Genomic DNA, 21658 nt, shown 5'->3' with positions numbered 1-21658 from the left:
GGAAGTCACCAGCATGACTTTCCCCTCTCTTGCGGATATTTTCGTGTGAGTTGAATCATCCGGAACCATCTTCATTCAGCTGTGTGCACCGCGGGCATCTGATACCGGTTCGAGGAGAGATGGAAAAGTGGACGCTTTCATTGTCGAGACGACGGCAACGCCGTCGTAGTTCGATGAAGGACGATAGAGGATCGGAACGACGTGGTTGGTTAGGGGCCGCCTCTGATTTACCTAGAGTGCATTAGAATGTTTAATAATCCTAGCAGCAGCTTGGCGGACAGGTGGTGGTGGCCTGACCGACTTTTAAAGAAACCTTGGGGGGAGTTAGGCGGCATCTTCAGTTGGACATTGGCCTCCGTAAGACGAAGAGTCAGGGAAAAAGAGCTGTAGGGTGCAGGAGACAGGAGAGCACGAGCACGACTGCCTCCTCGGATTTCTTTTCAACAACCCACAGGTGAGTAAAGTTACAATTTGTGCATTTGAAGGGTCTGGGAAATTGCGAAACGCGCCACGATAAAAAAAGAGAAGTCTCTCATTAAAGAATCGCCCACGTGTGAATAATTAATCATTTAATGTGATAATGAGTAATTCTTTAAATAATTCTTATAGAGTAATATATATATCTTCTGTGTGTAGCTTCTATACGTTTATTAAATTAATAAACTAGAGCTTATATGTAAAATTGAATTAACCAATATTTCATGATCTCTGCTTCTTTATTATATGAAATTGACAATATTTTTACTTAATATATTTAAATTATTTGGAAATTAAACATTACACATTCGCCATTAAATTTAAATAGTGTATAATTTAGATCCACATATTATTATTACATAATGATGTTATAATAATATAAATGCATTATTTATTTATAATATTTATTATCTATTTATTATCTTAACAAGTGTAGATTTATGAAGCAAGAATATATAGAAATCATTTTATAGCTTACCGTTTGCGCTCAATTAAACTTCTCGCACTATCACTTCCGCGATTTGATTTCCGTACGAAGCGACGCGTGAGGAATCGATCTCACGTACGATGTGTCAAAACATAGTTTTGATCATATCCAACACCTTGACCATATGTAACGCACTTTATAACGGTGACACGAGTGTTCGTTCCGCGCGTAAAGCTACGCGTCTCCTCGTGCTACTAAAATCTGCCATCGAGTCTCTTGAGTAAGCGCCTTTCTTGTACGCACGCCTTTGACCGTGACCGGGATTTGGGTCAACCGGTCGCTAGCAACTCGCGTTTAAAACCGGAAGGAGAATACGGTTTCCGCGTCTGGGACGTTTTGTCCAGTTGTTTATTTGAAAGATAAAAGTATCGCAATGGTTCTGGTAGAGATATTTTTATGAATCGGGAAGTAGAGGTATGAAATTACCGCTCTACCTAAACAATTGATGAGCGGAACGAGGGTCTCTATTATTTGCCGATGAGGGTTATGAGATAATCATCAGAAGGCGGGAAAAATAATTATGAGAAAAGAAATATATTTTTTCAATGTACTTTTTTTTTAATGTGGTCTTTGTGAATGGTAAGCTAAATGCACACTGCGTAAAATTGATCATAAGCGTGATCTCAAAAGTTGCTTAATCGACGAAACGAGCTTTGGAGAAAAAATTTAATAGTAATTATATGTAAAATATAGGCATCTAGATATTTTACTAAAATTATGTCAAAGAAAACTTAAAAGATTTTTGGAAATTCTTAATTAGATGAATGGCTTTTTAAAAAACTTTTTAAAAATCTTTGAAAATAATTTCATAATATAATGGAAAAATATACTATAAAACAGGTATGAAACTACAAAATGACGTTCGTCATGCTAATTCAGAATTAAGGCACGTGCGTAAAATCAATGCTTTTACGGTTCTTATTGTCGTGCCTTTTTATCAGAATTGGCCGAAAGAAACTGTAATAAAACTGGTACGTGCGTGCCACTACATATGAAATGGATATTTTTCACAATAATATTATAACCGCATCATATGTTCTTGGCATTGTTTCCAGAACAGAGTGGAAAGATGCGATTATCAACGATTTTTGAGCTGTTGCTGATCCTCTTGTTGGTGGCCTTTGCGGCTTACGGCCGAGTAATTGGTGAGAGAAACAGCTTTAAGAAAAAAATAATAATAATAGAAGAGCAAAAATAAAAATTTGAAAAACATAGAAATAAATTTTCATACAGACTTTATTACGTATATGAATGTATATAAAAATAAACAGTAATCATGTTATTTAAAGCTCATTTTATACTATCTTAAATTAAAAGATTTCAGGATTTCAAAATTCTATTTAAAATTATATATGTATATATTCTATTGCACGTATGTACTTTTTAATATATACATTTTATGTGTGTACTTTTAAATTTTGCTCGTATTCCACATCACATAAAATTATAAATAGGATTTCTGAACTTTGACACGAATTTTGTAGATTTAAACGGCTTTAAATTACAAAATGTTCACAGATCACAATGAGGCGACGCATCGGGTGGCTCGTGCCACGAATAATGTGAAACAAAGCGACATAGATTTATCAATGATGTCGCTAAAACAAGCGACCGATAGCGTAAACCGATACTGCACCTGTAACGAGAACATTTGCAATTGCTGTCGGGACTTTCACATACCGCTCATCCAGCTGAAAGGACCGGGTAATTATCACGCAATGTAATTGTGCACGAAAAATGAAAGTGCAGTATGGGAAGGCAAGTATATAATTATATACTTGCGTTCCCATACTGCGCTTAAATTTTAATGCGTTTGTTATCTGTAGTACCGTGCTACCGTATATTGTGCGTTATATATTTTATATGAAATGGAATTTAATTCTGCATTTTTCATAGTAAAATTTAATTTTGCAATTCTTTTTTCTACAATTCTTCATAATAAAACTTATTACGTTATATTTTTTATAAATATATTTTTTCTGATGAAAGAATTTCTGTATTTGAAATTCTAGGATGCGCTTCATTGCAGTATCTTCAGGGCGACAATTTGGCAGTCCAGTTGAGCTTTGGCGACAACATATTAACCAGCACAATTGTTAATGGTAATCACATTCATTGTCAGTAACGGTAACAATTAACAGTTCTTTCTCTGCCACTTTCTCTGATTAATCAATATCTCCTGTGAATTATTTATTATAGAAAAGTTTAAATGAATGACAGAGTTCGAAAACGTAATTTTAACGTGATATTACAAAAACGAAGAAACAAAACAAAAAATAGCATTGAATAATTATAGAAAATTTCTAATGAAATACAATAAGATCTCTATTCATTCATTCATTTAATGCGATTCCAGTAATTGTTGATTTGGGACAATACAGTTATATAAATTATGAAAAAAGCTTGATAGACGTTAAGAGCATACATCTCTTTATTTGGTGAACAATTTATGTCACGTGCCATGCAAAATACTAAATCATGCACGTGTACCGCTCGACAATATTGACAAGAAAAGTGTGTTAATTGCGCGTGAATCAACGTTTGGTAGATGTATATTAACGTAATGTCCAGGAAGCTATAACTCGACTTTCACCCTGCAGTATATTTGTTATTGTCATTGGAATTTGTCGATAGAACGTATGACATACGTGGCGTTTGAAACTTTTACTTCCTTTTAAAGAACGCAAAACTATGTGATAACTACATAAAAAATATTTTTGCCTCGTTATACTAGTTAAATTTCACATTATCGTGTCAGTTCGGTATGCGCAAGATCGATTTCTCCGGTATGTGTGTTCATGAAAAAATGTATTACGAAGTCAACGGTGACGTATGTACAGGCGCCACTCGACGAATTCGTGTCATTCTAGCCGGAGCGAAAGTATTTAAACAAACGGTTTTTCGACGTCGAGTGTGTTTGTCTTCTTTTTTAATCGCGTCTGATGACCTCAATTTGTTTGAACTAGACAGGTTCTGGGTATCATGACATATTACAGATAATATAAGTATCTGAGACACCTTCAGTAATACTTATATATAATTAATAAAATTGTTTTAATATTTTATTTTATTTTTTATTTATTAGATGTACATTATTTCGAAACTTCGGTGAAAGATTTTGAAAGAATTATAATATATAAAGTTCGACTTGTACGTGCATCGAACATTATAAATTTCAGGAAAGAATCCGAAGCCTGTGTGCGTACCGCTACCTGGTGGCTTCACCAAATTTTGTGGCAGAATTTATTCCATCCAACGCGACGCGAAGAATCACTTTAAAGCATGCCTCGGTTTGGAACTGCAATCCCCTACCGAGTTAGAAGCTACTCTTCGTGTTAGTTGTTTCAGGTACTTACAATGAAAAAAAATATAATAATAAATTTGAATTTTCTTTCTCCATTAATTTACGAGATACAAGAAAAATTTGTTAAGAGAAGAAAGATAAAAAGATTAAATATGTAAATTATTTGTTAAAATATTCCACACAATACAGCTCTCTAAGGCACCTTCTTTGTCCTAAACGTTCTATTCCTTAGAGAACTATGTTGTGTGGAAAATAGTGTTTCGTAATTCGATCTCGAATTTCAGATTCGGTCCAGACGGTCTGAAGCTTCGACCGGCCGAATCACTTCCAACTATCGAAACAGATGATGCTTCAGAAGAAGAGGACGATGATGATTTTTTCGGGCTAGGTTCGGATGATGACGACGACGATGAAGATGATGAAAGACCCATCACGAACTCCGTTCCCGATGGCTCGGAAGTTGATGCACAAGAATCAGATGATGACGATGACGATCCGTTAGGTTTCAGTGCTCTGTTGGATATATTTACTGGTGATGACGATGTGCCGACAAGACCTAAAGTTACTACTGCGGCGCCGTTATTGGAATTCACTATACCAATTCTACCGCGGCCAACGACTCCCGTATCATTGGAGGATCATGAGCTGGCCACCAACAACGAGCAGGAAACTAACTACGATGAACACGACAGCACTCAGGAACCATTCAAAGCAGAAGAAGAAGAAGAAGAAGAAGAAGATACAGGATTGACCGAGAGTAATACCGAAGACAGCACTGATGAGAATAATGAACAAATTACGGAATCCTCCAACAAAATCGTATACACCGCGAAACCCGATAAGGCGCCGATTGTCAATAAAGTGAAGAAGGGAAACAAGAAGAAACCCACGGTGACATCGACTAGCGTAAACGCCATCCATGATTCTGAGAAGCCAGCGAAGAAACCTATTAAGGATGAGGATGATGATGATGATGACGATATTTTAGATGATGATGATGATGATCTCGACGAGGATGACAGTCTCGAAGACGACGATGACGATGATAAGGATGACGAGGACGACGACGAAGACGAAGATGAAGAGAACGACGACAAACTGGACGATAATGAGAAACACGAAGAGCATGATGACGATGACGAGGGCGAGAAGGCTGAGGATTTTGCCGATTTAGATGACGATGATGATGATGACGAGGAAGAAGATGCCATGTTGAGTGCTCTTATAGATAATGGTAAAAAGAAGAAGAGCAAAGAAAATACAAAGTCTAATCAAACTAACGTCGAGCATGATGGCTACGAAGATGATTACGACCTTGAATTTGGATTTCTTGGCAGGAAGAGGCATTCCAGCGAAAATCGTCAAAGCAAAATTACGAGGCTTTGAAGTGTACAGATCGTTGCTCCAGTCAGTAGAATAATTGGAAGTTAAAGAAAGCTCGTCCTTCTTATCTGATTATGAGCTCGTCGATCCAACAAAACTCAAGATGTTTTGTTCGGATTAGCGGAGATTCGGTAGATTTTGGTGACTAATTGTGACAGTGATGATAAGATTGAAAGAGTCAACATTTCTCGATATGCAATTTCGTTAAAAATAACGGGTGCGTGTTTCTACGACATCCTAATTATTTCATTGTTTTCTTATTATAATAATTGTGAAAAAAAGTTCATTAACAATTACAACTGCTATTTTACAATAACTGGATTGTTGGGAAATAAGCAGTTTACTTCGCTGTCACAATTATCTTATTTCTTAATGTAGTTAATTTTTTATTTATTGAATAATATGGAGACTGATACGAGATATCTTACAGCGAAGATAGAAGAGCTTTCTTGAGAGAAGACTCAAGTAGAATTGCGTAAACAGAAAATATTTATGTATCGGAAACAAGATCCTAGGAGGATTTTATTTTATTTTAATGCAAGAATTTTCTGTTTATATATATATATAAGGAAGACTTATATATATCAATAATATATTTCGAATTATTCGTGACCTCAGCCATAATAATTTGCTCGATTAATTTAACGTTATTTATTAAGAGCAAATGAATATTTATGATTTATGTATTTATTAAGTTATTTATTGACTCTGTAATAAATAAATAAATATAGCGCGCTGTATTATGTATATATCATGTACCTTTCATATGTATAATTATTAATTTAGTTTTTAATTATTGAATTTTTGTTATAGTTAAATTCAAATTAGCCGAATAGAATTCTAATTTAAATTTATTTGAATTATTAAAATTCTGTATAAAAAAAATATTTAATATATTTTTTAAATAATTAAAATTAATTCTGTTAAAAAATTTTGAAAGAATAGAATTGTAATAATTAATTATTATAAAAACATGTTAATACTTTTAATTATTTTATGATATTTTTTCGAGACACGACATTTCAGAAAAGTTTCTCTAATTGTCAATATAAATAGCCAGTTTAAAATGCCAATTTAAATTGCCAGTTTAAGTAGTTTTATATAATTGAGTATAGTTTTATAAAAAAAATGATAATATATTTTCATCATGTAATGATTTAAGTATTTAGCTCTCGTGTTGCGCAACAGAGAAAATTAGAATTATTTGACACTGCTTAATATGTACGACAACATTAAAGATAAGAGTTGTGTACTAGTGAACACACGAACAGATTTTAATAATCAAGTATGATAATAACACACGTACGTTCAAACAAGCGGACTCTCATCTTTAATATTTTCTTAAATCATGTGAAATGAAATGTTAAATTTTGTTACGTAATGACAGCTCGAATTGCTGCTTGTTTGATGTATCATTTTGAATAATATTGCATTAAATTAAGAATTAATTAATAATTGATTTTATTTTTATCGTTAAATTTAAAAATTAAGATTTAATTTTCTCAACATTCTTTGTGATTTTAAAAATTTATATAAGTAAAGATATGGAAAATCAAGTTTTGTTAGAAAAGTACTTGTATCTTTAGAACCGTTTTATTGTCAAAATGAAAAACACCTATGTAATTCGATTTCCGTGTAGTATATGCATACTTTTTACAAAATTTCAAATTTTCGGGTTATTAAATTTCCCTCAAGTTTAATAATTATCTAAAATTTAAATTTTTAGTAAAAATGAAAGTGTGTTTATGTCTTTGTCTTTGATTGCTTTTTGCATTGTGAATCATCACTTAAGAGAGTTTGATAATTAAGTATTCTTATTTTATCCCCTATTGAAAGTTGATGCATAATTAATGACCAGATGTCTCTGCGTCTTGGTCCAACGTGTGCCCAATTTCAGTCTTCTATTAGCACTGAAGCGTGCAGGTTGTGCAGTTGTGCTATCATGTTAATTAAATGGCTGCTTGTATTTCTACTGGCCTTAGATATTCAGAATACCTCTGCGAGCAATTACATCAATTATATTGGTGAGAAGCAGCTTAATTAATAAATATTTTTTGCTTAATTTAATATTTTATAGTTGATAAAGAAACAACGCTTACGAAAGATACTTTGGAACTTCTATTTAAACATTATAGAAACTTATATAATTATAGCATGAAATTATAAGTAAAAATTATTTTTTGTTACAATACGCTGCAAATATACAATTATATTACAACAAAAATATAAGCGTGATTATTATAATAAGAGTAAATATAATTATTGTTCATAAAAATGCAAGAATTAAAGACAAAATGCATAATTAACTGATAAAAAATTACATTTAATAATGTTTCTCTTTAGATAAATCTTTTAATCTCTTTTTAATTATCTTTATAAATCATTGCTATCATTTTATAAGAAAGAGAAAAATTGTAATTTTTTATTAGCACATTTTTTCATGCGCGTTTTTAATATACTTTTTACAAATTGTTTTTTCAGACAATTTCAGTATATTCTACGATCCGAACACACGTTTAGCATTGAAAGGCGCATTGGAATATGTCGGTCGTGATTCTTTTTCTGGGATTGGTTTCCACGGAGCAAACTGCAGCTGCGAAGGTCTTAGATGTGGCTGTTGTAATGGCATCAATATAACTAGATTTAATATCGACCATCATGCCTGCGCTAATATTACCTTTTATCCTAAGAATCGTACCATGAATCTCAAATTTACAGTAAATGAAAGAGAACTTCTTAATATTGATTCTATCACTGGTAAGTGTGACTTGGTGAATGTAAACTTTTCGCAAAATTTAACAAGCTTTCAACTAATTATGTAGATTAAAATCCGTTAAATTTTTATACATTCATTGCATAATGTAATAAATTAATTCGCAGATAAAGCTCAAATACCATTCTGCGTACCTTTCTATCCACCCTTCATATCCTTCTGCGTACGTGTCTTCGATATCTACTTGTCCGGCAAAAATCTGCATGCGTGCATTGATTTAGAGGCACTTGTGGTATCGTGGCCAATCTTGGTTTTGCACTTCGATTGCGTAAAGATTGGCGCGGATGGAATTTCTTGGATAAAGCCCGATGACAACAGTAGTGTTCCTCAACTGACAGTGATCAAACCAGAAGTGAACGGACCAGAAATATACGATCCAGTGGACTTCGAGCCAGATTCTGTTGGCTTTCCAAACAATCATACTTCAAATATGACTTCCGAGGAGGAAGATAACATCGGTCAATTAAAGATATAATGTTGACACAATTACAAAATTACATAAATACAAGACATTATTATAATGTTATAAATGTATTTATTATGTATTACAGTTAATATATTTTATTTATCGTTATAAAATAATATATGTAATATATATATGTATTCATGTGTGATGTAAAGACATACATATATGTATACATATAATGTATATAAAATATATATTACAACTATATTTAAATTTGTTTTATTATTTTGTAAAATATTAAGTGCATGTAAGTATCAACTGTTACAAATTAGACAACATTTCTTTCCTTCATTAAATAAAACGTTTGCTTCAATTACAGACAATATCTTCGAGAACTTAGCATTATCAATATTAATAGTGAATATAATTTAATTCTCAACAAATAATTAAATTTTGTCATAAATTTTTATTTCTGCCGTATTTAACAATAAAATATATATAAGATGACAGCACTTCCACAGAATCCTGTTACTTCTCCGAGTTCTAGTCAATAACAAAATGCGGGCGAGCAAGCCAAGCTTAAATTTCACCGTAAAACTGGGTCAGTATAAGTGTCCGTTAACCAGCCAGTCGAGTTTCAATCGCCCAGCAAGGAGGCACATTTCGAGGAGATGTCTTCTTGTTTCCATTGAACGCTAAACAAGATCAAGAACGCAAGATGAAAGCCGCCTGCTGGTTGCTATTGATCATTGTTCTCGTGCAATCATGCTTAGTGCCAGAATCAAGAGCCGACGAAGATTTTACGACAAAAAAAGTTGTTAATAGTGAGCTCGAAGATCTCTCAAAATCGCAAGAAGATCTAGAGCAAGTGAAGCTACTCTTGAGGCAGGCCTCAAATTCATCAGCATCGGAAAATAACACGGTCATCACAAACAGACCTTGTCAGTGTAGCGGTGGTGTCTGTTCATGCTGTTCAAGAATCCTATATGACACGTGGAAACAAAAAGCCTGCGTGAACATCACGTATGATCCTGACGAGTTCAGCTTCACCGCGAATATCATGATGAACGACAGAATTCTTTACACAAGAACTGTTTCTGGTAAGCGGATACGTATAGAATATAAACCAATAATTAATTAATTTTGAGATAATTTATAGAGATAATTTATAAAAGAAAAAAAGAATCATTTTCATGCATCTATATTTATTATACTTTCTTATTTTGTCTTGTTATTGTAGGAAAGAATCCTAGACCGATATGTGTTCCTGTTCCAAGGCTACCGATCAGAGCGTGCGTCAGATTTTATAATATATATTTTCAAGGCAGAAATATGCATCTGTGTCTCAGTATGGAAGGAAAGTTTCAGGATTCTACACTGTTTAAGGTCAGATTTGAAAGTTCATTGCCTGAAGAATATTATTCATGCTATATACAAATTTTCAGATCTAACAAATGCAGATAAAAAATTTACATATTTTGTCGTAATATAAATGATATGTCGATCATAAATGACTTATATAATTTTGTCCAATCTCGTCTATTTCCACAGATTAGTTTAGATTGTCTTAGATTCGGTTCAAATGGATTAGCTCTGTTAAAACCAGAAGACGGAGGTGCTTTGGGCCAAATAGAACTTTTTCCGGAAGATGTGGATGATAATGATGACTACGATGATGAGGACGATGACGATGATGATGACGACGATGACGACGACGATGATATATACTAAAAATTTTTTTTAACGGACAATGATAGTATGAATTATGTGCCATGTATTCGTATTTATTATTATTATTATATTTTAATAAATGCAATTAAGCGAAGGAAGTCATATTTGATCAAGACTGGTCTTGATGCTTAATAAAATTTTTGTAAAAATACTATTAGGCCAAGACCTGTCTTGACCGAATTGTTAATTTCTCGGTTAATTTTCATTTAATATTGTTTTAATAAATGGTTGTATACACTCTCAGAAAATCATGTAAGCTTGATGTTTTATTAAGAGTTTTAAGAAAGAAGAAACGCAAACTATCCTTTCAATTCACATTACATTTTCGTTTATGAAATATCACGTAATGATACATTCCTTTCATTTAAATTTTAAATATTATTTAAATATCAAATAATGTGGAAGAAACGATGTATGTGTACATTTGTAACATTTGTAATTTGATATACAGTATACTCTTGTTATAAGAGCGTGCATTATTTTATCTCGTATATATAAGGGACATGTAGAGAACAATAAATGCTCCCTACAAGAGTATAATAGTAAATTTTACGCTATATAATTCAGGTGAACAAAAACTTTCCGGACATTTTCTAAAGGCTCACAATATAATAGCTTGTGATTGCATCCTGTATACGGCGGACGGAATGTGAAAGGCAGAAAGCATTTAGTGTAAAACGAGCCGTCGCTGGAACTCGTTAATGAGTAAATATAATTACGCGCGTGTTTGCTATAATTATAAACGTAATGTGTAAATATGGATCTGCGTAGCATTGGTGCTCTCGTCTTTATCTGGTTGTGTCTCCTTCGCGAAATTGTCCCCGTTAATAGCAGTTGGTGCAATTATTTTAACTTTTAATCATATTAGATGAGAAAATTTTATTTCTACCGCGCGATTTATTCAGCAATTTGTGAAGTTATCTAAAAAAAAATATGCTAGCTTCTCATCCACATTATATAATTTTTTTATATGTGTTTGGATTTATTTTATCATGTATTGTGTATATTACATTTTTTTATTTATAAAACTAAATAAGAAAACATTTATTAGGTACCGGCATATCAAGAGGATTCCTGATTTATAGAACAATCTCGATTACGCGACAATCATGCAACTGCTCGATGTCTTTCTCCTGTTCTTGCTGTCAAAGCGTGATGATCCTGTATACTAAAGAGCGAAAAGATTGTGGGTCTAAATTCGGCTTAATATTTAACATAATAAATAAAAAATTGAATTACTATAGGTATTTTATGTTATAGTATGTGTCAATTTCACATATCAGGGGAACGGACTGAACGTGGATGTCGCATTGAGTTCGGATACAATCAGTACCAGAACAGTCACTAGTTAGTATTTTCAACTTTGATCTATGCGAATCAATAGGCTTGTTCTTTTTTGGTTAAACTTTTGCACTAGTTCATCTTTCTTCCTTTTCTCTCCAGGAGGAAAGAAGAAGAAGAAAGATGAATTGGTGCAAAAGTTCAACCAAAAAGAATAGGCCTTATAAGTATCTGAGAGTGTGAATTTAATAGCGTTTTTCATTGGCAGAACTAGTACGCACTCAATGCACTTTAAAGCCATTGTACACAAATCGATATAAAGATGTAGGGGAGAGTGGTAACAAAAAAATCGTTTGTAACAAAAAAAAAGATTTTTGCGGCTAATTATTATAATTTATTATAAATCACAGGAAATCTTAATTTTATGTGAAAACAAGGGACTTTTTTGGGGTTGATTATAACATAATAGATATTAGAAAAACAATTATTATAAAAATAATTATAAAAAATATTCACCATTAAAGGCACCGCCGCAACTTGTTACTATTGACACCTCAGGGTGTCAATTGTAACACATTAACACTATACTAATGAACATTAAGCAACATGAAAAAAAGAACAGAAAAATAATAACCGTGAGATCTCAAACATTGTAAGTAAAAATAACTGTTGTTAATGTGTGATCAAATATTCAATTGTTTAAACAATTAAGACAAATAAAAAATTGATTGTTATCTGCGCAGCTTGAATATGCTCATTTTCTGCATTCTGTGTACTATAACCAGTCTTCTCGACATTCTTCTTGAGTAAGACTCACATCTTCACAATTGATAAATCAGAAATTACAAATATGATACGATTATAATTTATTACAATCAACACCACTGTGATTATTACTTTTGCAACCATCGCCGCTTGTTTCCATTAGATGTCCATTAAACTCACATGTAAGCAATAAATTTAATTGATTTATTGCAAAAACTTGATATATATTATATATATGTATATTCGTATCAAACAATATGATTTTATGCCAAATTGTTATTGGACAAGTTGAAATAAAATAATAGCGGCTAACAAAGTTTACAATTTGACATTGATTCCAAATAAACAGATATTGATAAGTTAGCACTGGCATGCGTCCACTCGTTTCTTCGTCAATAACTTACTTCTGTTAAAGCTATGCAATCATACACGCAATTCAGCCTTTCGTCAATAGATAAAGTTATTACTATCAGTGTTACAATTGACCCTCTGTTACAACCAACATCACTCTCCCCTACCTTTAATAAAAACATAGAAACGAATAAAACCGCGAAATATTCAATATATTTTATTGTGCTATTTGATAAAGTACACATTGGGCATTTTATCAATTGAGATATCTTACTTTTACATTTAGATTAGAATAGTGTACAACAGTTTTAATATGCATTGAGTGAGCACTAGTTCTGCTAATAAAAAACGCTATATAAGACGATAGCAATATATGTATATACGTAATTTAAAGAGAACCGTTACATTTCTATGCATTTTGTTTCTACAGACTTATTTTGTAGATTTTCAGGCGTTCCAGTTTTGCGTGTTTGTTCCCGGTTGTCTTTTCTCGACTGCATGTGTCAACGTTTTAGAACTCAACCAATCTGCTACGTATGTGTCGAGATAATTATTTTACCTAGAAATATTTAAGAAATTTGCCAATGAAATCCGAAATTTATCTTGAGTTAATTTAATTAGGATTCTTATCGTGCAATTATTTTCACTCAGTTGAAGCTAATAGCTTAATTCTAAATATTCGTTTTCAATCTACAATTTCTATAAAAACATATTTCCATATAGATCTATAACGGCTTGCCCACGCCTCGACATTTACGCCAAGAAACGACTTTGGCAGATTAATTACGACTGCATATCAATAAAATTGCCAATGATGTCAACTGACGACAGTGACGACACAATGAGAATGACGGACATGACAATCGAAGAAACATCCTTGGCAGAAAGTAGACGGCCGACTTTGAGCGAGTCAACGATTATGCAAACGTCGGAAATGGATGTCACGGAAACAAATGGAAGGCCAGAAGAAGCGGAGGATATCACCGAGACATCGGAAATTTTTGAAGAAACAATACCGATTAAATGACGATCGTGACTGTTTGTGATTGTTGCAAAGAGAAAAATAACTGCGGAGAATATTGAAAGAAATAATTAATAAGATATAACGTAAATATAACGTAAGATAGAACTAAAAATATTACAAAAGATGAATGAATTTATGAAAGTTACGACAGAAAGAAACGATAGATACCGAGATAAGCAAAGATAGTAGACTAAATGAGTAACGCCAAATTATTATATTATACTAACATTTTTCAGCAATGTTTTGTTACATATTTTTTTATATTTAATTTTTTATCTAAATATTTTTTATTATGAATATAATAAATAGATCGTTATTATTATTAAATTATTCTTTAATGAAATAACTTATTAATTATTTTATTAAAACATGCGAATTTTTATTATCAACTGATAGGTGTTAAACGAGTGACTATGATTGATATCGAAAATGATGAAAGCTATGTATAAATTTTTATTTGATTTTCACAATTAATTGACTAATATTATATACTAATCGATTTTTATAATACACAAATAAGTTATCGTTTTCTCTCAAACTTCCACCTATAAATAGGAGCGGCATCCTTCGAGCCAGATTTCACTAGTTTCGGTTTCCTGATTTTCTTATCTTTCAGCGCTCTGCGTACCTCAAGCTTCTGCTGCACGACCGTCAGTTCACGTTCCCTATCGATCCTCTTTTCGAGTTCTTTGTAAGCCATGTGTTTCTTTTGCTCGAGCTTAGCAATAGTTTTGTTATCCAATTCCGGTAGTTTCATATTTTTGATTGCACTTAAAGTAGGCCGATTTGTGCGCCTGGACAGAAGCGCTGGATGTGTATCAAATTTCTTGGCGAGGTCAAAATTCTTCATCTCATCGTCGTCCAAGAAGAAGATATGCTGATTCTGTGTTTCGTTGGCTGCATCAATCATATGTAACTGACTCTGCAACTTGTCTATCTTCTTTGCCTCAATGTTCCTCTTGTATGCTACATATCTGAGATCCTGTGTCTCCATTAGCTTGATTTGTTCAGGCGTGTGCTGATCTTCCTTATCCTTCTCTCGATGAACGCCATTCACCACTTTGGAATTAATCATATGAAAATGAAACTCATCCGGATTCTTATTTATCGCACGCTTTCTTAGGAGTTTGATCGTCGCTCGCTTTTCCTGGAAGTCCCTAGCTCTGGCAATGTAGTCTTTCTTTTTCTCCAATAATCCCAGGTGTTTGCGAGCCTCCGGTTGATGACGTTCCCGGTGGGTCTTCTGGCTCATCTTTGCAGCTTTCTTCCACGAAGACATTTTAACGTTGCTTTCTGAAAAGCATTGTAAGATTATTACAGAGGTTCATTTGAAAGTGAAATAAATGCATGGATATAACTATCACAAAATTGTATAGGCTCTAATGATATAAATCTATAATAATCGAAAAACCTATGAGAGTCGACGCAAGTTATTGTTGGTGGACACAAATTATTGTACGTGGGTCGAAACGTTTATATTATTTATTGAGTATATTAGATAATAAATCATTATTTGCAACAATAACTTGCGTCGGCTGAGTCGGCTCTCATAGGCTTTTCAATCATTATGGATGGATATAAATAAATAAATCACACAGATGATATCTTGTTTATGTTATACAGCTTACCTTTTTTGTATTCACGAAGAAAATTGTTTCATCAATAGTAACAAGAGCTGATCTATGTCACATAACCTCACATTTAGTAGCACGTGTAAGGCTGCCATCTGTAAAATCATTAATATAGGGGCTGCGTTCCGTTTCACGCATCTTTTATCCTTGTTATTCACCGAATGTTAACAAGAATAAATGATGCATTATGCACATCATGCGTAAAACGGAATGCAGTCTAGGACAATGAGTTCCAAATCCCCGGATTTTACAGCTAAAACCTGGACATTTTTTATGTTAATATTAATACCCACGTACAATTTTTTCATCGTAAATTTTGATTATTTAATATAATATTTAACATTTTTACACCTAAAAGTACTTTTACAAATAAAACAAAAGTTCAAATAGTTACGAAGTACATTTATTAATCATAACAAATTTACCTTTCTAAAACGAGATTAAAAAAGGCGGCAAAGATGCGTGTTCCTCTCAGAAAAAATCTACATAAATTATTATACGTGCTTGTATATATACTCCTTGAAGAAAAAAATGACTTCCTATTCCAAACCTATCTCAAACATATTTTCTAAACTATGAAAGTATATAATAATAATCTTTTTCAAATAAAATATGTGAAATCTTTAAATTGCGCCAATTATAAACAGAAAACACTAATGTTATATAACTATTTTTAAATAAAAATACATAAAAATAAGAGCATTTAATTAAAATAAAAAAATTTTAATGTAAAAAAATTTGGCATCGCTAGCAAACTTGGCTAGCGATCTAGCGGTGCCAAGTTTTTTTTATATTATTTGGTAATTAATGGGAAAGAGAAAGAATTGAAAAGGCGAGACATAATAAGAGCACTATATATAAAAGAATACAAAAAAGTGAGAGGAAAATTTGAGGACTTAGGAATAGATAAAGAAGATTAATGAAATTATGGGGAGAAGATCTAGACGAAACACGAGGAAAAGTGTTAAGGAAATTTTGAAAAGATAGGGAGAAGGAAAGCAAAAGAAAAAAGGAGAGGAAGGATAAGAGCTAAGGAATACTTAGTGATATTAGAAAGAATCATTGAGAAAAAGAATGATATATTAGAAGTTTTAGGCAAAGTAGAAAGGAAATAACGTAGATGGAGTATAAGCCGAGGTAATAATAATATGTATTTACATTTATGTACTCTTAAAATTTTTCTCAGAATATTTTTCATGTAACTTTTCAGAATTTTTATATACATTTCAAGATTTTTCAGAAATTCTGAATAATTCTATAACTTTTTAGAAAATTTCTCAGATTCTTTACACAAATAGAAATACTTTTCAGAAATACCGAGAAAGTCTATATTTTTTTTTATAATTCTTCGTATATGTTTTGAAATATTCTAAGATTTCTTATCCTATAATTTCTGCTAAAAACTTATAAAATCTGAAAAACTTAAGGTTTTTTCAAATATAATAGAATAAGACATCTTATAAAAATCTTAGAATATTTTATAATATATAATTCATATATATAAAAAATTCTAAGAAAGAATAGATCTGTATGTCAATGGATCTGTAGGTACATATATTGAAGAAAGCATGTCCACTAGAGAGAATTCTATCAAAATATAAATTCAACATTCAATAAACACCAAGAACAATAAATGATCCAATTAAATGTATTTGATAAGAATAATCGTATTTTATCCAAGCATTATGGAAAGCTCATAGTACTCCAAAATATCGAAGTCAATACCAATAAATTCGGAACATGTATATTTGAAATGATTAAAAACTATTTCTTTTGCTGTGCTTTTAGGTCTCTGTAATTTATAATCTTAACGTTTTCCAAAATATAACGTTTTTCCATGATATTTTATAAATGGTTTGTCAAAATAAAGCCAATTGCTTTCATTGTGTAAAGCTTGTGGACTATTTCTATCATTTTGTGTCTTTATCTTTCAATACAGTTAATTAAAAAAACGTGAGAAACTCGATGAATACATCGTTTAAATAATGTACCTGTATACATTTATAAATAAATGTTGATTTATATTACAAATACAAATCTATATAATTATTACGTATAAATATATAGTTGCTGGTATTAATATACTAACTTGTTTCGCTCATAGTATAGATTTAATGTACCCATTAGCATTACATTTTAAAAATGTATTCCTCTAATAATTGTTAGTAAAAAAATTTTTTTATAATACGAATAAGGAGATACTAAACATTTGTTTAAATTGAGTCCATTGTAAATTTATTTTGACATTAAGGTTAGGGAACATGGGTTCTCGACTTGTAATTTTACAAGTTACATGTAAATGCAAGTTACAAGAAAAGAATGCGATTTGCAAAATTTAATATTGGCTAAGTTTTTATATTTATATTTAAAATTTAGCTTGTTTTCTAAGAATGCAAAGATGCAATAGAAAATAAATAATTAAAAGTATAAATAATTACTTTTAAGTTTATTTTTAATATCATTAAACACAATATAATATGTTCTTAAATATAAATTTATAATATTATACTATATAATCATCAGCGTTGTCTGAAGTCGTATACTAGAAGCTTGCAAATAAGATTCAAAATATGTTATCCTTGAGTATTATTGGTAACATCCTAGAACTCTATTAAATTTTAAGAGTGAAGTATGTGTAAGTATATCCCATAAAATAATTCACAATTATTCTATCTTTATTTAATTGAAATAAATAACAATGGACCTACGTGATATATATTCATACAATATTTGATTTTGCCTATAGTTAATTAGGATTTTATCCGGCTTCAAAAAAATTTTCACAAAAATTTTTTAAAGTAATGGAGCTCCGGTTAAGTCCGACATCTAGTAACGCAATGAATTATTTAACATTTAAAAGTTATCCGCGACTGTAAAAAATCGCGATTCTATTTATTTCTCCTCGCACCATTCATTCTCCTTGCGCACTTGTTCCTCTTCAGAAGCTGTAAAGTCGTTCTTGATATTGAATGTTTTGCGAATCTCTTCAGGTGTCTTGCCTTTGATCATATTAGCAACAGTTTTGCACGTAACATCCAAAAGACCTTTTATATCAAGATAATTAGCTGCCAAGATCAATTCAAAGAGAGTTCCTTGATCCACCTAAGCAACAAACACAAATTAAAAATATTAGAAAAATCTAATACTTTCAACAACCTTCATTATTATTCATTACGACACGAATCTTCCTTAAATATTTATAAATTATTAACATATTAATTTATATAGATAATGTATATATAAATATATATATAAATTTTTATACATTATTGTAACGTCATTTTATAAAATTTAGCAGATATTCACTTTCAAAAAATCTGCATCCCAAGAGCTGATGTCATCAGTACGCTTCTCTTTGTTCTCATCATCTTCTGGTGGTGGTGGGTCATCCTTGTGATATGTAGCCCATTGGATGACCTTTCTTAGTATTGCAGAATTTACATTTGGCAACGGTACAACTTCCTCCTCATCTTCATCCATACCGAGATCTTCCAACATAGTCTTGATGGTGACTGAACACTTTGCTATCTCAACATCAACCTCGAATACCTCACCATCAGAGCTTTGTAGCTTTATGTTAGGCATCTATACAAAAATAGATTTGGTTATAAACCAAACAAAGTAATATTTTGAAATAGGGCTCTACAATATTTTTGAAGATTCTTTCACAAACTGAGAATAGTATGCTCAAATCTTATTTGTTTCTCTTAAGTTTTTGGCAAATTAATTAATGATAACTTAAATAAGCAAAGTTCAAATGGAAGATTATCCTGAAATTATTTTGTACATTGACAATATTTTAAAGTTCTATGTATAAAAAAAGAAAACAAGAAAGAAAAGGTAAACTATTAGCATTGGCTGTTTTCCTTTTAGGAGACACAGTTGATACAATCATTATATTCTATTAGCATTCAATAAATAACAAAAAATGACATTTGAGTGGACTGTGCTTTCTAAAAGAAAAGCAGTTTATCATAGGCTACGTTTACACCATGCATTTAGACCGCGGTCTATACAATAGGTGTCCTTGTTTATCTTGTAAGTTAAACAAAAATACCTATCATATAGGTCGCGGACTAAGTACACGGTGTAAACGTAGCCATAAGCCTTGTATCCATAAGACTAAAGGCCATGGCAACTTCCATAACAGTAACAATAAGACGTACCGGAAGAATCAGTCAAGAGTTCAAAAAAATTCTTGACTGTGATTGACTGATTATTACAGTACTTGTTACTGTTATAGAAGCTATGTGCCATGTCCTTAAGTCCATAATCTTGCTTTAAGAGGCCGTAAGCCGTAAGCTGTAAGTTGTAAATGACAATATGGCTAGATTCACAACTTTGCTTTAAGAAGCCTTAAGTCATAAGTCAAAAGAGATTAATTAAAAATAATCTCTGTCTTTAAACTGTTTTTGCGCAGTCTTTAGGCTTTAATCGTCAGACTTAAATGTATTGAACAAGTTGTGGACCTAATGTTATAAAGACTAATGCTATAAATTGCTCAGATTTTGGATGAAGAAAGAATTGAACAATTGCATTGGTCAAGTGGCCGAATTTTTCAAATGTGATTTGTTAATTCTCCAAGATTTCAAAGAACAATTTCCAGCATAGTGACGTGTGATTTAAGAAAAATTGGACTTTATAGTACATGTTTATCTAAATCTGACATTTTGCATGTAAAAAACGGACTTGTGTTATGTAAAAAAAATTCCAATTCCATTTTTCTAATGACTTCTAATGACTGGAAAAGTATTTCCAACCACAAGGATTTTTCCTGCGCACAAAACGAAAGGATTACGACAACGTCGTTAACCTAACTCTCTTTGCACAATGCTAATTCGCCATTTTATCATTTGTTATTCTCGGAGCTCCCGTTTTATTATATACATCTTAAACGATCGATCGACATCCTTGTTTCGCTTGTGTCTCGTCTATCAGTCGGACATAATCGTATAGGAGAATTGAATACCTTTCTGATCACAGAGAATGAAACGTCGATACAGAAGTAATGTTTATTAGTTCGTCGCTCGTCGCTGCTCCTTCGTACGAACGCGTTTCCTCTTTTGTCGCGTTGCTACTTTCTCTTCTTCTGATTCTTTCGTGATCTATTCTTGAGTTTTGATTCACGATAATCCTCAATTAACATACACAGGTGCGTTCCCCTCTACTTGTCTGACTTGTATCTGCTTTTTCTAAATGTTGACGACCATTGCCAGGATTGTAGACGAATCACGAAAGTAAAGAGGGAAACACGGAAAGAGAGATGTCGCGAGAGATGCAGAACGGTTTTTTTTCCGCTTGATGCATCATCTGTAGTCATTCAGAAAAACTAAAATTCAAATGCGAGTTGGCCGTCATTATGCTAGATGACGCTACCTTTTCTCTAGAGACCCTGGACAGCCCTGTTGCGGGATTCTCTAAATAAAACATCTTATCGATGATTGTGGCTAATGCGTGGTCTACAATGGCCAGTAGCAGTAGTGGATTAAGGAGTAGACGCAGAAATCAACCAATCATAATCGAATGTGAGAAAGATAATCAACTACGATTAGTCGATTTCTGCACCTACTCCTTAATTCACTACTGCTACTGCCCATTGTAGACCACGCATAATAAATCGTATTGAAGAATTTTGCGACAGCCAATGGCTGCGTTCAGCAGAGAAAGCAGCTTTGCGACTGTTGTAAAATTCTTCAATACGATTGGTTCTTGCTTTTGGTTCCTTACAGATCTAAACGTATAAACCAATCATATTGAAGAATTTTACTTTACAACAGTTGCAAAGCTGTTTTTTCTGCTGAACGCAGCCATTGGGTGCATTCAGTACTACAACCACTCACTGAGCGCTCAGGGTGCGTTCCACTTGACGCTCACAATTTCATGCCTCTACGCCGCGATCACTCGTTCCACTAGCATGAGTGTGCCAGCAAGTGGAATGAACTAGAAGTGATTTGTGAGCGTTATCAAAATGGCAGCCAATATTTCACGATTAATGTTTATTACCTGAAGCAGCACGTCGTGCATCGTTGGCGGATAATAAAATAT

The 21658-nt window shown here is 32.3% G+C and overlaps 6 protein-coding genes across 8 annotated transcripts; 4 read left to right on the top strand and 2 right to left on the bottom strand.

Moving 5' to 3' along the window:
- Positions 1-324: 324 nt before the first annotated feature.
- Positions 325-5885, top strand: LOC108724935 (FK506-binding protein 4). 3 transcript variants are annotated; one of them, XM_018451642.1, is made up of 6 exons: positions 325-454; positions 2025-2109; positions 2483-2668; positions 2977-3066; positions 4144-4312; positions 4553-5885. In XM_018451642.1, the coding sequence occupies exons 2-6, from the start codon at positions 2034-2036 to the stop codon at positions 5652-5654; spliced, it is 1623 nt and encodes a 540-aa protein (XP_018307144.1). In that variant the 5' UTR covers positions 325-454; positions 2025-2033; the 3' UTR covers positions 5655-5885. The 3 variants fall into 3 exon arrangements, with proteins under 3 accessions (XP_018307144.1, XP_018307143.1, XP_018307142.1); XM_018451641.1 differs by having other exon boundaries at positions 2020-2109; XM_018451640.1 differs by lacking the exon at positions 325-454 and having other exon boundaries at positions 1998-2109.
- A 1691-nt stretch (positions 5886-7576) lies between these two features.
- LOC108724950 (uncharacterized) lies at positions 7577-8899 on the top strand. Its single transcript, XM_018451662.1, has 3 exons — positions 7577-7675; positions 8133-8408; positions 8532-8899. Exons 1-3 carry the CDS (start codon positions 7594-7596, stop codon positions 8897-8899), a joined length of 726 nt encoding a protein of 241 aa, XP_018307164.1. The 5' UTR covers positions 7577-7593.
- A 649-nt stretch (positions 8900-9548) lies between these two features.
- LOC108724949 (uncharacterized) lies at positions 9549-10637 on the top strand. Its single transcript, XM_018451661.1, has 3 exons — positions 9549-9930; positions 10071-10216; positions 10382-10637. Exons 1-3 carry the CDS (start codon positions 9549-9551, stop codon positions 10559-10561), a joined length of 708 nt encoding a protein of 235 aa, XP_018307163.1. The 3' UTR covers positions 10562-10637.
- A 1052-nt stretch (positions 10638-11689) lies between these two features.
- LOC108724951 (uncharacterized) lies at positions 11690-14066 on the top strand. The gene is made up of 4 exons (XM_018451663.1): positions 11690-11747; positions 11822-11908; positions 13402-13492; positions 13682-14066. Exons 1-4 carry the CDS (start codon positions 11717-11719, stop codon positions 13983-13985), a joined length of 513 nt encoding a protein of 170 aa, XP_018307165.1. The 5' UTR covers positions 11690-11716; the 3' UTR covers positions 13986-14066.
- Positions 14067-14490: 424 nt separating this feature from the next.
- On the bottom strand, positions 14491-15702 carry LOC108724946 (probable U3 small nucleolar RNA-associated protein 11). The gene is made up of 2 exons (XM_018451657.1): positions 15611-15702; positions 14491-15275 (listed from the first exon to the last, which is right to left on the bottom strand). The coding sequence occupies exon 2, from the start codon at positions 15259-15261 to the stop codon at positions 14503-14505; it is 759 nt and encodes a 252-aa protein (XP_018307159.1). The 5' UTR covers positions 15262-15275; positions 15611-15702; the 3' UTR covers positions 14491-14502.
- A 2488-nt stretch (positions 15703-18190) lies between these two features.
- SkpA (S-phase kinase associated protein 1 SKP1-related A) lies at positions 18191-20870 on the bottom strand. Its single transcript, XM_018451644.1, has 3 exons — positions 20583-20870; positions 18920-19198; positions 18191-18715 (listed from the first exon to the last, which is right to left on the bottom strand). Exons 2-3 carry the CDS (start codon positions 19196-19198, stop codon positions 18506-18508), a joined length of 489 nt encoding a protein of 162 aa, XP_018307146.1. The 5' UTR covers positions 20583-20870; the 3' UTR covers positions 18191-18505.
- Positions 20871-21658: the final 788 nt, after the last annotated feature.

The sequence above is a fragment of the Mycetomoellerius zeteki genome, unplaced genomic scaffold, assembly GCF_001594055.1.
Source record: "Mycetomoellerius zeteki isolate Tzet28-1 unplaced genomic scaffold, Tzet1.0 scaffold316, whole genome shotgun sequence".
Classification (NCBI taxonomy): Eukaryota; Metazoa; Arthropoda; class Insecta; order Hymenoptera; family Formicidae; genus Mycetomoellerius; species Mycetomoellerius zeteki.
The sequence above is the reverse complement of the archived record's forward strand: the minus strand, read 5'-3'. Positions and strand labels throughout refer to the sequence as shown.

Bases quoted from the DNA above. Each gene is read 5' to 3' on its own strand.
- LOC108724935 (XM_018451640.1), top strand. From the start codon at position 1,998: ATGTTCTTGGCATTGTTTCCAGAACAGAGTGGAAAGATGCGATTATCA. The intron at 3,067-4,143 runs GTAATCACATTC...TATAAATTTCAG, and splicing joins AACCAGCACAATTGTTAATG to GAAAGAATCCGAAGCCTGTG. The intron at 4,313-4,552 runs GTACTTACAATG...CTCGAATTTCAG, and splicing joins CTTCGTGTTAGTTGTTTCAG to ATTCGGTCCAGACGGTCTGA.
- LOC108724950 (XM_018451662.1), top strand. From the start codon at position 7,594: ATGTTAATTAAATGGCTGCTTGTATTTCTACTGGCCTTAGATATTCAG. The intron at 7,676-8,132 runs GTGAGAAGCAGC...TTGTTTTTTCAG, and splicing joins CAATTACATCAATTATATTG to ACAATTTCAGTATATTCTAC. The intron at 8,409-8,531 runs GTAAGTGTGACT...ATTAATTCGCAG, and splicing joins TAATATTGATTCTATCACTG to ATAAAGCTCAAATACCATTC.
- LOC108724949 (XM_018451661.1), top strand. From the start codon at position 9,549: ATGAAAGCCGCCTGCTGGTTGCTATTGATCATTGTTCTCGTGCAATCA. The intron at 9,931-10,070 runs GTAAGCGGATAC...TTGTTATTGTAG, and splicing joins TTACACAAGAACTGTTTCTG to GAAAGAATCCTAGACCGATA. The intron at 10,217-10,381 runs GTCAGATTTGAA...CTATTTCCACAG, and splicing joins AGGATTCTACACTGTTTAAG to ATTAGTTTAGATTGTCTTAG.
- LOC108724951 (XM_018451663.1), top strand. From the start codon at position 11,717: ATGATCCTGTATACTAAAGAGCGAAAAGATT. The intron at 11,748-11,821 runs GTGGGTCTAAAT...TTTATGTTATAG, and splicing joins TACTAAAGAGCGAAAAGATT to TATGTGTCAATTTCACATAT. The intron at 11,909-13,401 runs GTTAGTATTTTC...CTTATTTTGTAG, and splicing joins CAGTACCAGAACAGTCACTA to ATTTTCAGGCGTTCCAGTTT.
- LOC108724946 (XM_018451657.1), bottom strand. From the start codon at position 15,261: ATGTCTTCGTGGAAGAAAGCTGCAAAGATGAGCCAGAAGACCCACCGG.
- SkpA (XM_018451644.1), bottom strand. From the start codon at position 19,198: ATGCCTAACATAAAGCTACAAAGCTCTGATGGTGAGGTATTCGAGGTT. The intron at 18,716-18,919 runs GTGAATATCTGC...TTTGTTGCTTAG, and splicing joins GGGATGCAGATTTTTTGAAA to GTGGATCAAGGAACTCTCTT.